Here is a 22,001-nt window from a genome sequence, read left to right on the forward strand (position 1 = left end):
GTAAATCTCTGCTTATTATGGTTGCTGCACTTGAAAGACAAAGCTGCTTCTAAATTACCTATCAGTGGTATTTAGAGACCATGTGACTCACAGTAGAGACTTAAATTTATTTATGAACTCCCTGTTTAATTGAGCATACGAGGGCTGGTGCAAATGTAATGCTGGCAACCTCTTAACTGGTTATGAGATCAGGAAAAGGCTTGTGGGATTGTGTCCTCCCTTCTGTAAGGAAAGATGTATAGAGTCCTGTAGTGTTATCTTTCCCAATCACTTCTAGGTCAGAGGATTTCTAGGGACCTTTGCAACTTCTACTGGGTGAAAGAGCTCTTTTGTTTTTTGTGTAGGCCCCCACCAGGGTTGCCAGCAGGCCTAGAGGAAAATGTCCTCACTCTTTAATAGTGGCTTAGTATGTGGAAATGGGCAGCTGAAGCTTTTCATGGCATGGTGGTAAATAACTTCACCTGGTTATTAATATTCCATTAAGCTTCTATTATTCATTGTGGAATGGTTCTGTAATATGGAAAACAGGAATAAAAGCATAGCTCTGTAAAGGACAATATGACATTGACCAATTTTTTGATGTCAAACTACAGTGCTCTAGTCCCTGATTGTGGATACGCTCCTTCAAAGTCTGAAGGTTCAGCCGGAAAGGTTATAGTGCAAGTGACTTTGAATGACTTGTCTGCAGCCAGAGCCCAAATCACAAGCCTTGTGACATACTGGTGGCAGTTAACACAGGATCTCTAGCCCTGGGAAGTGAATTTTACTGGAACATCCTGTAGGATATTGTAGGAGGGGAGAGTAGTTGTTAGCTGTTGTTACCTCTGCACCCTGGTAAGGTAGGCTGTTCCAGACTGAATAATAGTCCTTTAACAACAAAACTCTTAAGGTAATGGAGGTGAAACATCAGAAGAACGGCATCTCAGGCTGTAGAGTGAAAGTGAGATTTCTCTCCCAGAGGGTTAATTCTTAACTGTCGGCTTCCCTGATGAGCTAGATAGGGTATGAGAGGCAAAACCTAAGTCCTCTAAAGACTATTTAATGTAATCATTATGAGCCATTGTCAAAGGTTGTGGGAGTGGTGCTAGTATTGGCTGTGGTTGTTCTGATACCTGCTGTAGTACAATAAGTTATTCTTAGGATGGTGAGGGACATCTGCTTGTTGTTGTTGTTGTTCAGTCGCACAATCGAGTCCGACTTTTCGTGACCCCATGGACCACATCTGATAAGACTTAGCTAAAAGAAAAATGAGACTATGCCATGTACACTGCATAGAGCAGATGCAGCTAATTCTGTCCGCACAAGAGCTTTGATCTAGCAGTCTTTTAGAAGAAATCTCAGACTTTGACCATGTCAGCAAGCTAACTAAAGTGATTATGTTATGCCATTTGTAGCAAAGATAGTGTCTGTTGTTGTGGTGAGGTGCAGCTTAACAGCAGTGTATGAAGATTAATTTCACTTGGATACTAATTACAATTCTCAGGTGTGGCTCTCTTCTTACAATTCCACTTGAAGTAGAATATGCTGCATTCTGCCAGAGATTTGGCTAACAGATGCCGACAAAATGGTTTGAGGGACATACTACTAGGTCTTGATGAATTGAGGTGGTGCAACATGAGCCCCACATTACTAGTTTCTTAGAACTGGGAGCAAAAAGTGGCTCTTCTGGCTTTAATTTAAACCAGCAAAGAATCATCATAAACATTTGTTTTTGTTCTATAGATCTGTGAATTTGTAGCATTTGTGTTTTTAACTTGTTTCATTACTATTTTAAATTATTAAATTGTTTGCTGCTTCATAATCCTGATGGTTGAGCAGTACATACATTGTTAAAATAAATTACTGCCATATTTCCTTGAAAGACAACCTTCCTATGGCGGGGATGGTGGGATAAAAATTGAATAAATAAATGAATAAATGTTAAACTTTACCCCCCAGGGTTATATGCCAATGCAGATGGTTCCACATTTAAGGTGATCCTCCTTTTTAAAAAAAGTAAGATTGGCTTCTTAAATGCCAAAACAAGACTCCAAGTGACTAGGCAGCTGCTCAGATGGCCCTTTCAGAAATAGAAAAAGAAGACGTCAAACCTTGTCTGAAGGCCAAGGAAAGGAGCAAAAGTCTGTACGGATTAGGATTCTAAGGCACAAACATGGGTCAGTAGAAAACCAAGATCATACTCTGTAGCAGTGAAATCCAAAGCAGTGAAGCCCCACTCCCCCTTCATCATTTCTGCCACTGTTCCCCAGGGAAGAAACTACAGCCCTAAAGTCAGCCAGTGAGTCTCCCTGACTCCTTCTCTTGTTCCTTGCCACCCAGAGCATCCTAAAAGGTAGAGCTTGTCAGCTACTGCATCACTTTCACAACTACTGTCTCCTGGAGAGTAAGTTCAGGAAATGCCTTCTCCCAGTGCACAGTGAGAGAATCACTCTTAACAGCAGTCCCATGCTGCATCAACTTGGCAGAGTTCTCTATCCAAGTGAAAGATAATCCCTCCCACCTTCTTTAAGAAATTCACAAAAAGTATTGTCTTCCTTTTGAGAAAGTATGCTAATCTCCAGTGTCTCCTGAAAAATACATCAGGAAACATGCAGAAATGAAGTTAATTGCTCTTTTTGGCTGGGGACTGAAGTACATATCTGTGGAGGATCCATGGCATACAAGGTTTAGTATATCATCTGTCTCCTCCAATGGTACCTGGAAACTGAATTGTGCAGTCTGAAGAGACTTGGATGTACAGTAACTGAGATGATTCTGGCTTCTTGGGAAACCTCAGCCATTTGAATTTATAAGATTCTGGAAAGTTTTTGTAAAATGGTTAGAGAGAGAAGAAATTTGGTTCAGCTAAGGTTCATGTCTTTCACTTGCTAGGTTTATTGTAGCAGGTGAGTCTCGATGGCTACTTCTTGCTATTCTAAAGAGGCAATTGACACTGATTCAAGCTTTGCATTAGCCTGGTTCTAAAGTTTCTTGAGGCATCCACATGTTACACAGTTCCTGTAGAGGTCAGTCTTGTTAGCCATTGTTCAGAGCATATATTCTTCCATGGATTTGTTTCATAATCATAAAAGTGCCTTTTGAGTCAAAATGCAATGTTCCACTTCATCATATGATGCTAAAGGTACATGGTATGGCCATCATTGCTACAAGATTATCTCAACTAGACACTTTGTGAGGAAGGAACTGTCTTGCATGCATACTTTTAGCCTTAAAATTTTCTGTTTCATAGATCTCATTAACTTCTTCCTTTCTTTTGTTCAAGTCTTTCTCACCTCAGATAAAAGGAATATCACCTTAAGATGTGTGTAGAGCACTGAAGTTCTATTTATGGGTAGCAGAAGATGCTAGGGTTCAGATCTTTATTTTATTGTGTTCAGTGAAAATGTCACCTAGGTGAATCTGAGTTGACAAATTCAGAATTTTATCATAACAGTATATCAGTAATTGGGCTCCACATCCCGAAACTGAATTTTACAGTCATAGTGACAGGAGCTGCCACCTCAGTAGCATGAAGCAAATGCTACTTTACCTGATGTATGTAGAGCAGTAATGTGGAGCTCTCCATTTACCTTTATCAAGCACTACTGCATTGAAACTGCATTGTTTGGACAAAAGGGCTTGGTAATGCCGCTTCATATAATTTCTCTAGAACATTGTACAGTGGCTAAGAAATGCTACACTTGGTCTGCCCCCAGTAAGATTGACATCCTGGCTAACCCTGTTTAAGGCTGATATAAGAGAAAGTTGAGGAGGTTGCCCATAATTATAATTAGAGACTGGGATGTGTACCTTTTCGAACTTTCACTTTCTTGTGCTTAAAGCCATTATAGAATCCAGTGTTTTAAGTTTGCCATTTATTTATTGTTTCAGCCATGGCCTCTGAAACTGGAAAAGCACTTTCTTCCTTTGGGAGATTCCATGAGGGGCCTTTGGAAGTAGATGAAGAGAATTCATACAGGCTGATGCTCTCTCCATGACTGTGTTGCATTCTGTAAAACTTACCTAACAGATCTGTCCGTTGAAGGCGTGTGTCTTGGGGGGGGGAGATATTATCATTGCTCTAGATGGTGTTGGTTGTTCATTTTATCAAATACTCATGTGGAATTCTGACCATTTTAACCAAGTCTTAAAAAAATTATCTTCATCATTAAAAGAAGGTTTTAAATGTTTCAGTTATTTAAATATTTTGTTCTTTAATTGTAGCCAAGCCCTCCAAGGTGTAGAAGACAAAATCACAAAACTGAAAGTTACTATGGTGGCATGGGACCGTCATGACAACTCTGTTATTACAGCAGTTAATAACATGACTTTGAAAGTTTGGAATTCCTTCACTGGTCAACTTATTCATGTCCTTATGGTAAGGAAAAAGTAGTAATCCTTTTTTTTTGTAGTTTGTCATAATGATTATAGCATTGTTGTGTCTTTGTATAGTGACACAATTTTCAGTGAGGCTAAATGAGAATTTGGGTGTTTGTGTGAAAATAATATGGCATTAGCTTTAAATAGTTTAAAGTATTGAAAGGTAGATGCTTCACTTTTTTAATTTTTTGGTTAGGATGGCAGATTTTAGTAATTAACAAAATATTAGATTTTTTCCTTCAGGATGCAAGCAAATGTTTTGCTCATTTTTTTAAAATAGTCTTTACCATAGATGTTACATTATCTAATTGGTTTCTGTTTGTTGTCCTGTTTTTTAAAAAAATGTAGGGACATGAAGATGAAGTGTTTGTACTTGAGAGTCACCCTTTTGATGCTAGAGTTCTGTTCTCAGCTGGCCATGATGGAAATGTCATAGTATGGGATTTGGCAAGGGGAGTAAAAATCCGGTCTTATTTCAACATGGTAAATATTATCTGTTTTCAGACATGTTATAGAAGGTTTTTTACCTTTGGTAATCAAATATAGTTGGACAGAATTGTGTAAAATGTAAATCTGTATGCGTAGTAGATGCATGCACATACTAGTATACACCTAGCTGTTTATAGAGTCTTCTAGATTTGCTAACAATTGTCTTGTATAGGTGATCTTAAAATCTAATTTCAAGCTATTCGTATTCATGAATCTGAAGTTATTCTTTCTTGAATCTGAAGTTATTCTTTCTTAGACCAAGAACACTATAATACAGGTGTGTCCGCCAGCTTGTAAGGAAGAGTCCCCAGTTATGTATAGACGTTCAGTTACAGAACATTTGTTTGCTGTGCTGTGGAAGTTAGAGGTTTAATTGCATCTTTAGCTATACTTCAGAAGGTGGAAATAATTTTATACTTTGAAATTAGTTACACTATGCCCTGAATATATTTGTAAATCACTTGATGGGTATGCAAGAGTAATGATTGGTAACATGTAAACTATAAACCTAGAACTAGATTTCCAGTATGAGGTACTTATTTGCACAATTCCATGTCCAATAGAAAACTTTAAATATCTCAGTTAAGTATCTGAGTATGAATGAGACAGAAAATTAAGAAACATAACTTGAAAATATTGCACATGAAAAATGAGAGTTCCAGGTGGGGTATCGCTTGTTCTCCGAGTGAGTTTAGGAGCATACCCGGTTTCATTTTCACCAGATAGTTGGGTAACAGTTGGGTCTAACACTACAACAGGCTGGAAGTAATGAAAGGGAATTTGTGGGTGGTAAGAGAAGTTGCTAAATACCCAGAGTGGGAAATCAGCCTTGAGAATATATTGAAATAAATATATTTACTCTGTGCCAGTCTTGTAAATAAGTCAACAAGTGTTACTAGCCTATTAAGAAGTGTTGACTAGTTCACCTGCCTGCATACTTCTGTGTAAAGTATCTCTGACGCATTAAGAGTTTCTGAAAGAAAGTTTTTGTCATTGCTTGAGAGCAGTTGTTAGTCATCAAAGCCCGAGTGGCTGTTTATAGTTTATATAATTGGCTTGTATTATGCAGAACTGGGTGATTGCATCACTGGGTCTCCTTTCAGATAGTTGTGCATAAATTGCCATCCAAAAGCAGGGACTGTAAAATGAGTTGGAGATAGCTGATTCTTTGGTCAGGATTCTAAAGGAAGTTCTGTTGATACTAATAATGTTCATTTTTAAAATCTGAAAGACATCCAACTTTATATAAGAGTATCCAGTTCTCTTTGCCTAGACTCTATTTGGATAATGTCTCACTGTCTACTAATTCAGAGCAAATGGGTTTTTGTAAAGTGTGAATCAAGCAGAGGTTAAAGTTTGTAAAGCTATTCCTGTCCTGTGCTCCTTCAGTGAATCTCTTGCATTCTTCAGTCATTTTCCCTGACTACAAAAGGAATAGATGAAGGTAAATGAGCAAAGCCCCCCAAATAAATTTTTGTGGTATTCTGTTTATTATATTGTAAATGTAGTAGTCAGGTATACAAACATACATGAATCTAATCTTAGAAGTCACATACTCGATAGCTTTAACTTTACACTCCTCTAATTTAACTTTTCAGCATCCTTTACATTCCTCTAATTTTAAGCCTGCAGTCCTATGCCCATTTACAAGCTAGTCCCATTGAATTTGGTGACTGTGTAGGATCACCATAGATGTCATCTTAATGAACTACAAGTGCTCAGGGGCATGTCTAAATAAAAGTATTCTTTCAAGTACAATTGTTAGGGTGTGTTAGAAATTTGACAGACATCTGAATCCTATGTCATGGTACATTAGGAAAGCACCTGATACCAGACAGGGTGAATAGATTAAATTCATAATGGGTTTTTATTCCCTTTAGTGAGGGGGTCTAAGCCCTTCCTTGTCTTATCTCACCGTGGTCCATCACCCAAACTTCCTATCCACCTTCTCTCAACCTGGAACAGTGGTGTGCTGGTTTGGGGAAAAAGTGCCGTGTATGATGTAACATGGAGAGATAATGGAAGGAGGAAAACGAGATGTTCAGTTTGTCACTCATGTCGATTTGAAACTAGACCACCTCATCTTCTCTTTTATACATGAACAGGGCAGACATAGGAGTAAACAAAGGATTTCTAACTGTCACATTTAGTTTTCTCTTAATTGACATTTAAACTAGAGGAGCACACAGGACTTAAACTCCTCTCCCTTAATATGAGAGTCAAAATAGTTATATCATAGTACTCAAATCCAAATATTTTGTGATTTGATAGAAACAAATATTTTCAGCTACCTCGTTGTATCCTCTGACTGGAAACACAAAGACAGCTGATTGTGACACTCTAGCATGTGGAATAATATGGCCTAAAAGATGCTTGAAGTTGCCTATCTGCCTACAATTTCTGCAGAAACATTTTGTTACTGGTTTAATACCCCGTTCTCAGGAAAGGCAAACCCTAAACAATAAAAATGTTTGTTAATACCAAAGCCACAATAATTTGTGTCAGTTCCTGTCTTTTCTTTGCAGGAAGCAGAGCTAACATTTTAAATATATTTGTGATTCTAAAACTGGATTAAATATTATTGTTAAAGCTCCATTGGAATGCTGCCCAAAATCCAAATAAAGCAATTTGTCTGCCTAAAAGCCTTCCATGTATGTTTTATGGGTTTGGTTGGTATTTAATTTCCAATCACAGCGACTCGTATCAGATGTTTCTTGAGGGGAAACCCCCCCCCCCCCCCACTTGCAACAACATGTTTTGATGAGACATGGACTGTGGTAAAAAGGGACTGAAAGCAGCCCTGGGACACACATAGAAGTCCTAGGTGTGGCCATTCGGTGTTCCCTGTATAGAATTTGGATGCAGGCTATTTTGGGCAATGTGCAGAGTAGCTTTTAGTATGTAATGCATATTTTGGGATAGATTCAGTTCTGCAACCATGTTAGTCTGAGCAGCAGAACAAAGTTGGCACCTAAGACCAACAAAGTTTTATTCTGGGTTATAAGCTTTTAAGTGTGCATGCACACTTCTTCAGATACATTAGAACAGAAGTCACCAGCCATTACATAAAGTTAGTAGGTGAGAAGGGTGTTGCCAGGAAGGGCTAATTAGAGTCAAAGTGCATAAGTAACCCAGCAGTAAAAGCTAAGACTGGATGAATGCAATTGGTAAGACGTGAATAGCAGCAAATTAGCATACAGCATGATAAAGGAGTTCAGTCAGAATCAGCTAGTTTTTAGTAGGGTCATGGCTCTCTAGTTCAGTGCAAGGTTGGTTAGCTTTGAAAAGCTAGCTTTACTTGGTAAGAACCTGAGTAATCTTTGGTCATCCTTGTCAATTATGATTATTATAGATTTAAGCTGTTTTAGAATGCAGTGGTAAATAGGCAATCTTATCCAGATTCATTAATGTGTAACTTGGAAATAGATTCCATTGAAATCAGTGGAGTGTGCTATCAAGTAATATTCTTTGAATTGGGATATGTTCAAACACACCTAATTTTGGAAACCCTAGTCATTGTGTATGATCTAGGACTTGACAAGCAAACATTTATACCTTATTTTTCAGTCTGTAATAGGACTCTTTATTCTGTTTCCAAGGGCTTTGTTAGTGGATTGTTTGCGGAAGTATTCTTCCTCTTTCGTAATTCTAGATTGTAGCCTTATAGTTAGGAACAAAGGATTTTCCCTGAAGTTATACTGAAATTATTTTGCAACTGGGAATATTGGTAGAGTACTGAGGACATAAAGTTCAGAGTGGTGATTGGTCACCTGTGCTTGATTGACAGGTTACAGGGAATAACAAAAACCCATTTGTTCTGGATTAATGGAAGTGGAAAACAGAAAATGAGTATCAGGTAAAATTCTTTTTAAAATATTTGCAGTTCTATAGCTGAGTTGCAAGCAATCCAAAGCAGTGTCTGAGTTCAACTAAATGAATAAGTAGTTTGGCTGATATGGTTCATATCATTATAGATTCAAAAGTTGGGCAAAAAGCTATGATTTCCACTACAGTTTACAAGAAGGGGCAAAAACTGGTTAGTAATTTAAATCTGTGTAGCTTTTTGATATATTAGAACAAACCACAGGATAACTAAGTGAAATATTCAGGTAGCTTTTCTGATAGTTGTTGGACTATTTAAGGAGGATGCTTTTAGAAGCTTTTTACTTTAATAGTTACATTAACAACCTGTTTACTTAACTAGTTAATGTTACTATTGAAGCAAGTGCTACTATGTTTGATACCTGCTTGGTTTCTGGTAATAGGCTTTGTATTGCACTTTAACACATGTATTGAAAATGAAGTACCTTCCCCCTTAATATTAACCAAATAAATACTTTGTAAATAGATTTGGATTACTTTGTTTTTCCTTAAAATGCCAAGAGATAGAAAATGTATTTACCTATAACACATCAGACTATGCAAGCCAGTAAGCATAAATAAAAATAAATGACACACTGAAAATGATTTCCCTCTAACAGTATACTTTTTAAATAGGTTGTCGTGGTTGTGTGTTTGAAAATACACAACTATACCTGCCTGTTTTCTAGTAATTTTATGTGCTACTGTTTCAGATTGAAGGGCAAGGTCATGGAGCAGTCTTTGACTGCAAGTGCTCACCTGATGGCCAGCATTTTGCCTGTACAGACTCTCACGGTCATCTTCTCATTTTTGGCTTTGGTTCCAGTAGCAAATATGACAAGGTATTTATTGTACATAAACTACTCTAAATTTGTTTAGTTTTTATTAACTTCAGTACAAGAACAATCAGTTAGTTACCTTTAATCATCTGGTTCTCCAACTTCAGACTGTAATCTCTGTCTAAATACATGCTATATTTACATTCTGTGTTCAATCAGTTTTTCCTGTTTGTATATAAACAGCACAGGCTCATCACTTTCAGCTCATGGGTGCTTTTTGAAATTGCTTATATCATACTTTACACTGTTTAAGAGAGAAGTGCTGCTAAACACAACTCTAATATGTACCCTTAAAACCATGTGGGAAATAATACAGTAATACTATTGAACTGTTAATTTAACATGCTGATAATATTTTGTCTGGAATGTAGTGACACAGTTTAAATTATGATTTTAAAGGCACCTTCCCTTCCTCTCTAAAGCCAGTATTTCTCCTTTCAGTTTACAATTACATATTTTCCATCTGGTCTGTCACTAGGCTTTAGGCCAGGATCCCTCCTTTTAATAGAAGAAATATGAGAGGTCTGCACTGTACCAGCTTGACTGAGTAACATTAAGGTTCAGTGGTGCTAAGGGTTGCTGGAACCAACCCTACATTTCCTCTTTGTATCTCTTCCCCAACATGATACAAAACTAGACTGTATTTGAGGATATGCAGTGCTTCATACCCAGAGGTTGGTCATCAAGTGCTCCCATTTTGGGTTTGGGCTCTATTCCTCCCTGGAGTTTTGCATTAGATCATTTTTTTTATCTCATGATATCTTCTCCCCCCACCTCCAGTTTGGTTGCTGTTGACCTCCCTTTCTGTTATTGGGAGCCCTGCTGTGTGTGGCCCAGTGTTTGGATTTGGCCTACCAGGTGCTGGAGCTGAGACATTCATCTGTGGAAGTGCCTTCAGATGCAGAATGTTGTATTTGTAACTTGGAACTAATTCTGCTAGAAATTATGTTTATTTGTTTATATAAATCATATAACAAACAAACAAACCTTTATTGGCATAACAACAGCGACCTTGGTTCAGAGATACAGGAAAGTGAAAGAAAAACCAGTCAATTAACTACTCATTCTGACAGAAAAGACTTATCCTCCTATATGCACAATACAGGAAGTTTGCCACTGCTTCGGTGAGATCTGCCCTGTTTGAGGCTAGAAGGTTCACAATCTTACTTTTCTCAGATTTGCCATCCAGGGATCACAGTATAGGATCGAGGTGATAAGCACGTAAATCCTGGTAAAGTCTACAAGACAGAAGTGCATGGTCCATTCCTTCAATCTCCTTTAGCCCACATGGGCATAACCTATCCGAGAACGGTTTTTTTTAAAATCTCCGATATAGCACAGCTGAGGGAAGCACGTTGAAATGGGCCAGTGTGAAGACCCTTCTAATATGGGGATCAATCAAACAAGAGAAATACTCTGCAAGCTGCACATTAAAAGAGATCCCCCAATAAATTGGGGAACAGTGCCCAGTGGCAAGACTGTTAAGTTCTTGCATTTCTATATCGATTAGTCTCTGTTTAATCATGCTACAAGTCTGCTTCTTCGAAAGAAGGGTCAAATCATCCATGTTGTGCCCCATGAGAGTAATTTGCCCTTCAACACATGCCAACTAATCTGATGGGGGGGGGGGGTTCATGCAGCATATACGCGATGAGACTATTAGACCCACTTCTATAGACAAGTCGCAGCCAAAATTTTAACGTTGAGAGCCACGCTTTGGTGACTAAACGTCTCTGGTTTGTCTCAAGGCATATTGCCGCGTAAGGTACACAAGTTGGGAGCCCTAGAATTTTTCTAAGAAATTTGGATTGGACTCTTTCATCCATATTGTTAAAGGCAGAGATCCAGATAGGGGCACCGTAGAGGAGTTTTGCACATATTTTGTAGTTAAATACCTTAAGAACAGCAGGTATAAACTGATTTCCTTTCGTATAGTAAAAGCAGGATATTGCAACTACACTGCTATTCACTGATTTTACCACCTCCTTAGTGTGGGAGGCCCAATTAGCATTGTAATGGAAATGTATACCAAGGTATTTGAAACTCATCACCTGTTCGATAGGGTTTCCTCGAACAGTCCATCTAGATGACTTCCAGCTCCGACCGAACACAATAATTTTGGACTTATCAAAATTAAGGGACAGCATATTCTTATCACAGTAGACTGAGAAACGTGTTAGCATCTTTTTCATCCCAACCTTTGAAAGTGAAAGGAGAACGGCATAATCGGCATACAATAATAGCGGGCAGTGTCTTGCTCCCAACTTGGGGAAATGCCCATTAACACTGCTCATAAAGGGTGCCAGATCATTTAAAAATAGATTGAACAATAAAGGGGCCAGGATACAGCCTTGCTTGACACCTACTGAAATTGCGATCTTAGGCATTAGGTCTCCTTTTGTATATCTAACCTGGCAAGTAGTTTCTGTGTATAATTTTTTTTAATCAAAAAGAGCAATCGTTTGTCAATCTCCAATTTATTCAGTTTCCTCCACAAGATGCCCTTGGGCACTGAATCAAAGGCTCCCTTGAGGTCTTAAGAAGGCTGCATATAATTTGCAACCTTTCTCTTTCCTATATTTATTTACTAGATGACTAAGGACTATGCAGTGATCTAGGGTCGATTTGCCCTGGCAGAAGCCAATTTGTTCTGGCCCCAGGATTTGCTGTTCTAATATCCAAGATTTAAGTTTATCAGCCAAATGGTTGGCGTATAGCTTCCCCATGATGGATAAAAGACTGATCGGTCTGTAATTGTTTGGGAGCTGAGGATCACCTTTTAAAAAAATGGGAACTAAGACAGCATTCTTCCAATCATCAGGAATTGCACCAGTCCTGTCTACAGCTGTAAAAAGGGCTGCAAGGAAGGGGGGGCCACCATTGTGGAAAAGCCTTAATAGCTTCGGGTGGAATAGCATCAGGCCCAGGGGCCTTTCCCAATTTAAGGGCTTTAATTAAAGTATCAGTCTCCTCTGTCTGCACGGGGGCCCAACTTGGACAATCGTCCAAGCAGACATCCAAATCCTCTTCGAGAATGTATCTGGTCACCTGGAAAATCGTTGTAAAATAATTGTACCAGCCATCAGCTGTGACTAAATTGTTTGCTGACCCCTTTCTTCCCATGGACTCGGCTATCAAGGCCCAGAATTTCCTTGAATCATTGTTGGTTGTGGCCTGCAAGAAGGGTTTCCAACTTTTAATCAGGAAATCTTTCTGCTTATTCTTATAAAGTTGGTGTAGGTAAATTTGCCATCCTATAACGATGGTAAATATCACGTAAGTGACTCTTCATCACCTGACACTCATTGTCGAACCACCCACGCTTAGAGGCTTCCCCACTGCCCTTATGTTGCTTTACTTGCAGCCTCATGATCCCGGAGAGATCATTAACAAGCTCATCGTACAACGGAATCCATTCTAAAGGTGTATTCTCAGATAGAGCTAAGAACTTATCTAGTTTACTGGGGCCCAGGTACCTCGCGGTCATCTCAACTACCCTTTGTATTCAGATAATTCTAGGTAGCTTAGATGATGTGCTGCCATCTTTAACCCTCAAACCTCCACTCCTGCAGGGTCTGACGGGCACCCAACATCAAAGTCAGTGGGAAATGATCACTTTCAAGGCGTTCAGAGATTGCACAGTCCTTCATCTCCTCCCTAAGGGCCGGTGTGATTAGCATGTAGTCTACCACACTACAACCCCGGGGGGAGACAAATGTAAATTCACCGGGGTAGTCGTAGGGGTGTGATCCATTTAGGATGACAAGACTGAATCTCATACAGAATTGAGCAAGATATACACCGGCCTCATTTAAGGTTTGATCTTTAGAAATCCTCAGTTCAGAGAGACAAGTAAGGATAGCATCCTCCGAGTCAAGACCCATCTTCCCCGCCACCCCTACATTATTCTGGCCTACTCTAGCATTAAAGTCACTAGTAATCAGTAGGTTCGAATTTGGGTGATTCTGCTTTAACCCCTCTAAATATGAGAAGAGCTTCTCCCAGTAGTCAGACATAGGACCCTTTGCTGAACATGGTGGCAGGTAGTATTAATTACAATTAAAGATTTCCCCAGGCTCTTTAGCATGGAAGCCTGCCCAATATGACCACATTTGTTTAACAGACAGATCTTCCAATTTAGATTATTGGACCAAAGTATAGCTAAGCCCGCTTGAGGGCGAGCATAGTACTTAGTTTTAAAGGCATGTAATGAATGGGACTTAAAACCCTCCATAGAAATTTCATAACAGGCCCAAGTTTCTTGCAGTAAGATCACCTCAAATCTTGCCAGGAAACTTTTAAAGGTGGGATCAGCAGATTTGTTCTTCCATCCCGCAATATTCCATGAAAATATATTAAGGTTTGGGCTTGCTGGTTCATAGCTCAGTCATTCAGAATCCGTTATCCGATTGAGTGTCCTGTTCTCATCAAAGAATACACTTCCATTCCTTGGGGCTATACAGCCTGTGGCCTTATAAGTGTCTTGGGACTCGTTAGCCCCTAACACGTCGTCCACTAAGCAGAGATGAGTTCTGGCTGGCACACTTTCCTGGACAGCCAGAGTGGATGTTAAGGTAGAGGGTTGAGGGGGGAGGCACAATTGAAATCCATTTCCATCACTGACACAGAATGGGAAGGGGCCGTGGCTGTCCATTTTAAGCTTAACCAGCTTGTCCCTCAGTCTCTCCAATCTGTTTATCATTCCGCTCTGCTCATGGTCCAGTATCTCAATAAACACTTTCTGAACTTCATCAGCAAGCTCTTCTTCATCTCTTGTCAGCTCTGGCTGAATAATGTTTGACTTGAGTTTATTGATGGTATCCTCTTCAGTGGCTGAATCCTTGAGATTGCCACAGCTTGGGGGTGTATTTTGAGCATAAAACTGGAGATCTGGGGTACTTTTCCTTGGTAATAGAGGTTTCAGGATGCCATTCTCAAAGACTCACGTTGGGAAGATGCCTCTTGACCAAAGAAACCTTTTGTTCTTTAAAAGGAAGGCTGGAATATATGGAGTATTAAAGGTAAGGAGTACTCTATCACACCGATCCATTCTGGGTAGAACTTCCAGGTCTGTTAGGTCGCTTATCTCCAGCCCATCTTCTATCAGTGCTTTCAAGTGTTTCTTAACCGCCCTACTTGTGTTCCAATTTAGGGTACAACCCCTATAAGAGAAAATGTTCCGGTTCCGCCCAACCCTCTGAAGGACGTGTTGGAAGAAAGCTCCTGTTTTAATTAAGATTTAGCCAAGTTTTATAAATCTTATTTGCCTTTTTAAAGCTATAATACCAACAGCACAACTTTAGAGCTATTGGCATACAGCAGACTGACCTTTATTGCAGCCAGGGAAGATAAGAAGATACTAATTTAAACTAAACAAGCTCCCAGCGATGGCTGTAATCTCTTACCGGAGAAAAGGATGCAACGGTGAATCTTCAGGAGGAAAGTTTTTAGCAAACTCTGGGGAAAAATATCTCCTCCCAATTTCATCTGTCCCTATCTCCAGGATACAACCCGGTATTACCTGCATTGCTTTTGCCTTAACAATTATGAGACCAGAAGGGCGGCTCCAGATAAACACGCCGAAGGTACTTGCTCCAAGGTTTATCTGAGATTTTAATGTTTTAGCATTTTAACAAGCGGTTTATTGAATATAAATTAAGTTATTTTTAACATACAATAATTCTGGGCCAGCTTCTTTAAATCATATAACATGTCATAATTATAAGGTTCTAATCTAAATGATATTGAGCATTAAACTGTGTATCTAATGAGTATGCTAGATGCTGCCTAATAAAAGTGCAATGCCATATAAATGCTTATTTTACAACAGACTGCATTCTGGTAATCAGAAGGTAACCAGAATAATGGACAAGTTTGGCCTTGAAAAACAAAATGAAGCCGGGCAGAGTTTTGTCAAGAAAACACGCTGGTTATAGCGAATGCCCTCTTCCAACAGCCAGAGGCGACTCTACAGATGGACATCACCAGATGGACAACACCAAAATCAGATTGATTATATCATTTGCCATCAAAGATGGGAAAGCACTATACAGTCAGTAAAAACAAGACCTGGAGCTGACTGTGGCTCAGATCATGAATTACTCATTGCAAAATTCAGGCTCAAACTGAAGAAAGTTGGGAAAACCATTAGACCATTCAGGTTTGACCTAGATCACATCCCTTATGAATATACAGTGGAAGTGAAGAATAGGTTGAAAGGACTAGATTTGATAGACAGAGAGCCAGAGGTTCGTGACATTGTACAGGAGGCAGCAATCAGCACCCCCTCAAAGAAAAAGAGGTGCAAGAAAGCAAAGTGGCTGTCTGATGAGGCTTTACAAATAGCAGAGGTAAAAAGGAAAGTGAAAGGCAAAGGTGAGAAGGAAAGATTTACCCAACTGAATGCAGATTTCCAGAGAACAGCAAGGAGAGATAAGGAGGCCTTCCTGAATGAACAATGCAACGTAATAGAGGAAAACAAATAGAATGGGAAGGACTAGAGATCTCTTCAAGAAAACTGGAGAAATCAAGGGAATGTTCCTTGCACAGATGGCCATGATAAAGGACAAAAATGGTAGGGACTTAACAAAAGCAGAAGAGATTAGGAAGAGATGGCAAGAATACACAGAAGAACTATACAACAAGTACCTCAGTGACCTTGAGAACCACAATGGTGTGATCACTGACCTTGAGCCAGACATCCTGGAGTGCAAAGTCAAATGGGCCTTAGAAAGCATTACTAACAACAAAGCTAGTGGAGGTGATGGTATCCCAGCTGAGCTATTCAAAGTCTTAAAAGATAATGCTGTTAAAGTGTTGCACTCAGTATGCCAACAAATCTGGAAAACGCAACAGTGGCCATAGGATTGGAAAAGGTCAGTTTACATTCCAATCCCAAAGAAGGGTAATGCCAACGAATGTTCAAAGTATCGCACAATTGCACTCATTTCACACTCTAGCAAGGTCATGCTCAAGATCCTACAAGCTAGGCTTCAGCAGTACATGAATAGAGAACTGCCAGAAGTACAAGCTGGGTTTCGAAGAGGTAGAGGAACTAGAGATCAAATTGCCAACATTCGCTGGATTATGGAGAAAGCAAGGGAGTACCAGAAAAACATCTACTTCTGCTTCATTGACTATGCTAAAGCTTTTGATTGTGTGGTCACAACAAACTGGCAAGTCCTTAAAGAGATGGGTACCAGACCACCTCACATTTCTCTTGAGAAACCTGTATAAGGGTCAAGAAGCGACAGTTAGAACCGGATATGGAACAACTGATTGGTTTAGCATAGGAAAAGGAGTATGACGAGGATGTATTATCACCCTACATATTTAATTTATATGCAGAGTACATCATGCGAAATGCCGTCCTGGATGAATCACAAGCCGGAATTAAGATTGCTGGAAAAACCATTAACAGCCTCATATATGCAGATGATACCACTCTAATGGCAGAAAGTGAAGAGGAGCTAAAGAGCCTCTTGCTCAGGATGAAAGAGGAGAGCGCAAAAGTTGGCTTGATCATGGCATCCAGTCCCATCACTCCTTGGCAAATAGAAGGGGAAGTCAATGGAAGCAGTGGCAGACTTCACGTTCCTGGGATCCAGGATAGCTGCAGATGGTGACAGCAGCCATGAAATTAAAAGATGCTTGCTACTTGGGAGGAAAGCGATGGCAAACTTAGACAGCATAATAAAAAGAGACATCACCTTGCCAACAAAAGTCTGTATGGTCAAAGCAATGGTATTCCCAGTAGTAATGTATGGCTTCGAGAGTTGGGCCATAAGGAAGGCTGAGCACTGAAGGATAGATTCTTTTGAATTATGGTGATGGAGAAGACTCTTGAGGGTCCTTTGGACTGCAAGGAGATCAAATCAGTCAGTCCTAAAAGAAATCAACCCTGACTGTTCCCTGGAGGGCCGGATACTGAAGCTGAAGCTCAAATACTTTGGCCACCAAATGAGAAGGGAGCACTCACTGGAGAAGACCCTGATGCTGGGAAAGATTGAAGGTAAAAGAAGAAGGGGACAGCAAAGGATGAGATGGTTAGACAGTGTTATCGATGCAATGAACATGAAATTAAGCAAACTCTGGAGGGACGATGGAAGACAGGAGGGCCTGGCATGATGTGGTCCATGGGGTTTTCCAACAACAAGCATTATGGTTAGTGGAAAGAATCCTGAAGCCAGTGTTCCCTCTAAGCTGAGTTAGTGTGAGCTAGCTCACCGTTTTTTAGCTTCTGGCTCACCCATTTTTGTCTTAGCTCAGGAAGGATGGCTCCAAAGCAAACTAATTTTTGCAGTAGCCAAATCATTCGTGCACAAATTTAATGCCAGGAGCTTACAAAGTTGAATTTTTGCTCACAAGACTCCACAGCTTGGAGGGAGCATTGCCTGAAGCCTGTCCTCATTTTAAGCTTACTGTAAGGAAGAGACCGGCTTGTGTGTAAAACAGCAACATTGAAGAACTGAATGAGGGCAGGTGGGGGAAGATCGACCTTTCAAGTCATTGCAGGAACTGTCCAGTTCTTAGCTTCACAAGAGCTGCACAGCTGAGATATCTTAATTAACAGCAATGCTCCCTGTAAGCTGTGAAGTCTTGTGAGCAAAGTTTCTACTTTGTGAGCTACTGGCATTAAAGTTGTGAGCAAGTGATTTGGCTACTGCATGAATTAGTTTGCTCTGGAGCCACCGTTCCTGAGCTAAGATAAAACTGTGTGAGCTGGAGGCTAAAAAACTGAGCTAGCTCACACTAACTCAGCTTAGAGGGAAAACTGATTAACAGCTGGACTGGAGGAGAGGGGGTAGCGTCTTAACAGGTACTTCCAAGAATAAAAGCCAAAAGGGGGGGGGGGAGGCGCACATCTTTTGGGCAGGATCTTTCCTACCTTTTGAGTAAGTTTCAGCTGATTTTAATGACTATTGGTATTTTGGCAACCATTGAAGAACGTTGAATTTTCCTTTGTTCATCTAATTATTGTTAAGACTGGCCTTACCTTTTCTTTGATAATAAAAGTACTTTTGTCTCATTTATTGAACTGTAGTGTAGAGCCTGAAGCTGAGTATCCTGAGAGAGAACCCAAAGCCTGCACTATACACTTACCAAATCCAGGAGCCATTTATTTATTTATTTATTTATTTTGACTTCTATCCTACCCTCCCCGTCGCAGCAGGCTCATCTCTCAAATAAAATTACAATAAATTGTTTAAAACAATACATAAAATGTTAGCAATAAGATGTACCATGGCGGGAGTCCACAATTAGCGCATGGTGTGTGGATCATATCTGCGAGGCACAGGCTATTCAGTGATGGTAATGATGTTATGATGTTATTAATATTGGTGGTGTTGGGGCCAGGGCCTCAAATGGTTGCGGGCGGCTCCTTACACGAATGCCTGGTGGAAGAGCTCCGTTTTACAGGCCCTGCGGAACTGTAAAAGGTCCCGCAGGGCTCTGATGTCTTCTGGGAGCTCATTCCACCAGTATGGACCTATCACTGAAAAGACCCTGGCTCTCATTACTGCAAGCCTGGCTTTTCTGGGGCCTGGGATGACCAGGCGATTTTGAGTACCTGATCGCAGTGTTCGCTGGGGAACATATGGGGAAAGGCGGTCCTTTAGGTACATAGGTCCCTGGCCATAAAGGTCTTTAAAGGTAAGTACCAGCACCTTGAACTTAGTTTGGTATGCTACAGGCAGCCAGTGCAGTGCTTTTAGCGCAGGCTGGAAGTGTTCCCGCATAGGGAGACCCATCAACAGCCTGGCTGCCGCATTCTGCACTAGCTGTAGCTTCCATATTTGGGACAGATGCAGCCCCATGTAGAGGGCATTACAGTAATCCAATCTCAAGGTGACCATTGCGTGGATCACTTCCGCCAGATCATTGTGTTCGAGGAAGGGAACCAACTGCCTGATCAGCCGAAGATGGTAAAAGGCAGACTTGGCAGTGGCTGCTACCTGGGCCTCGATTATTAGGGAGGCATCCAAGAGCACTCCCAAACTTCTAACCTCTGGTGCTGGCACCATCGGCACTCCATCGAAGGTCGGAAGTGGGATCCCTACCCTCGGACCTCTCCGACTCAAGCATAGGACCTCTGTCTTTGTCCCCCTGTCCCCCCCGTGCAAATGTATTAAGTGGATTTGAGCACTCAGTACTGAATAGATAACTGTTAATGAAAACAAGCTGGCTGGCAGTTGCTAGTAACTGAAGTGTCTCAAAGTATGATATTTTATAGTGGTTGATCACTTACTATGTGAACTACAGTTAGGACTGTTTGGCAAGATATGAAAAGGACATGTTTACAGCGTATTTCCACAGTAAAGAGAACAGAAGAACATACGAGAAGCCAATGTTGGATCAGGCCAATGGCCCATCCCGTCCAGCAGTCTGTCACACAGTGGCCAAAAATACCAGGTGCCATTAGGAGGTGTACCAGTGGTGCCAGGACACTAGAAGCCCTCCCACTGTTGCCCCCCACCCCCAAGCACCAAGAATACAGTGCATCACTCGCTCCAGACTGAGAGTTCCTATCTATACCTTGTGGCTAATAGCCACTGATGGACCTCTGCTCTATATGTTTATCTAATTCTCTCTTGAAGCTATCCATGCTTGTAGCCACCACCACCTGTGGCAGTGAATTCCATGTGTTAATCACTCTTTGGGTGAAGAAGTACTTCCTTTTATCTGTTCTAATCCGACTGCTCAGCAATTTCATTGAGTGCCCACGAGTTCTTGTTTTGTGAGAAAGGGAGAAAAGTACTTCTTTCTCTCCCTGCTCTATCCCATGCATAATCTTATAAACCTTGATCATGTCACCCCCTCAGCCATTGTCTCTCCAAGCTAAAGAGCCCCAAGTGCTTTAACCGTTCTTCATAGGGAAAGTGTTAGAACTCTGTCATTTTAGTTGCCCTTTTCTGCACTTTTTCCAATGCTATAATATCCTTTTTGAGGTTTGGTGACCAGAACTGTACACGGTATTCCAAATGAGGTCGCACCATCGATTTATACAGGGGCATTATGATACTGGCTAATTTGTTTTCAATTCCCTTCCTAATAATCCCCAGCATAGCTTTGGCCTTTTTTATTGCAGTTGCGCACTGTCATGACATTTTAATTGAGCTATCTTCTACGACTCCAAGATTTCTCTTTTGGTCAGATTCTGCCAGTTATATGATGAGCATGCATCATATGTGGATGTTCTTGCCAGTTTATTTTTTTATTCCTTTGTATAAGTGAAGGCTAGCTAATACCTGATAATACCTGATTTATGGAGATGTTAGAAGGACAGCTTGTCACGTGAACAATAATTGACTCAAGTTACTTGCCTGCTTTAAATAAAACACCTGGATCCAATTCATGTCCTCATTCAGCTAGTATTGAATGAGATTAAGCTGTGGAGCGATGATTATTCTTAAATAGTTTAACCTAGACTTATTTAACATGTATCTTAGATTATGGTTATAGTTGAGAGCATTGTGTCTTTTGTGGTGTCCAATTCTATTTTTTAAAGTACAGATTTGTCTTTTGATTAAATGCATATTGATTAGCCTTGTGTTTAATTTAAAAGTGGGTTTATTTACAGATAGCAGACCAGATGTTTTTTCATACTGATTATCGGCCACTGATCCGTGATGCCAACAACTTTGTGTTGGATGAACAGACCCAACAGGCACCACATCTCATGCCTCCTCCATTTTTGGTTGATGTTGATGGTAATCCTCATCCATCCAGATATCAAAGACTAGTTCCAGGACGTGAGAACTGTAGAGAGGAACAGCTTATTCCTCAGATGGGAGTAACTTCCTCAGGTATGCTGTATTACAACTATATGTGACTTCAAGGTATATGTTCAGATTTATTTGTGTCTGCCATTAGTCATAACATTTGGAACGATGCCTTTCTTGTCGTAGGTCTGCTTTAAAGGTTTGGGATTCTGGGAAAATTCTCATCACCCTCACCAAATGAATACAGTCAGATAATGTATAGCAGTGTAAACATATCCTCACACTTCTTTTCTTCTTCCCTACCTTTCCTGCATGTTTCAACTATTCTCTTCTTTTTTATTTAAAACAAAGCAAGTATTCTGGTAGATCCAAGTTTGAGTCCAGTGGTACCCACCTGAATCTCCAAAGTATTCAGGTGCCACATAATGTACAACTCTCCTTAGGTGAGGCCATTACCTATTTGTGGATCCAATCCACAAGTTGGACCAGTGGGTATTAGATTTTACCATATTTTATAATAATTAGATATCTTCCAATGTGTTTTCTCTTATTATTAGTCACTGAGTACGCAGTTTTACATTTAAAGGCTACAGAATTTTGTTTGAAAGAAATTATGGCTTGTAACGTTCAGTTAAGTTTATAATGCTTATACTAGTAAGGATTAATGAAGGAAGGTAACTTTTAAAGGTTTCTGCAGTGTGTTCACCTGCAAATAATAGTGATCTTTGGT

The 22,001-nt window shown here is 40.2% G+C and overlaps 1 protein-coding gene across 1 annotated transcript in view; it reads left to right on the forward strand.

Moving 5' to 3' along the window:
- PHIP (pleckstrin homology domain interacting protein) overlaps nt 1-22,001 on the forward strand; it is a 154,644-nt gene that overhangs the window by 72,100 nt on the left and 60,543 nt on the right. The window contains exons 14-17 of the mRNA XM_015418910.1: nt 4,204-4,357; nt 4,708-4,842; nt 9,423-9,551; nt 21,130-21,355. Of these exons, the coding sequence (XP_015274396.1) occupies nt 4,204-4,357; nt 4,708-4,842; nt 9,423-9,551; nt 21,130-21,355 (644 nt within the window). The remainder of the gene's footprint in view (nt 1-4,203; nt 4,358-4,707; nt 4,843-9,422; nt 9,552-21,129; nt 21,356-22,001) is intronic.

Source organism: Gekko japonicus, unplaced genomic scaffold (genome assembly GCF_001447785.1).
Source record: "Gekko japonicus isolate JY-2015 unplaced genomic scaffold, Gekko_japonicus_V1.1 scaffold2182, whole genome shotgun sequence".
Lineage (NCBI taxonomy): Eukaryota > Metazoa > Chordata > Lepidosauria > Squamata > Gekkonidae > Gekko > Gekko japonicus.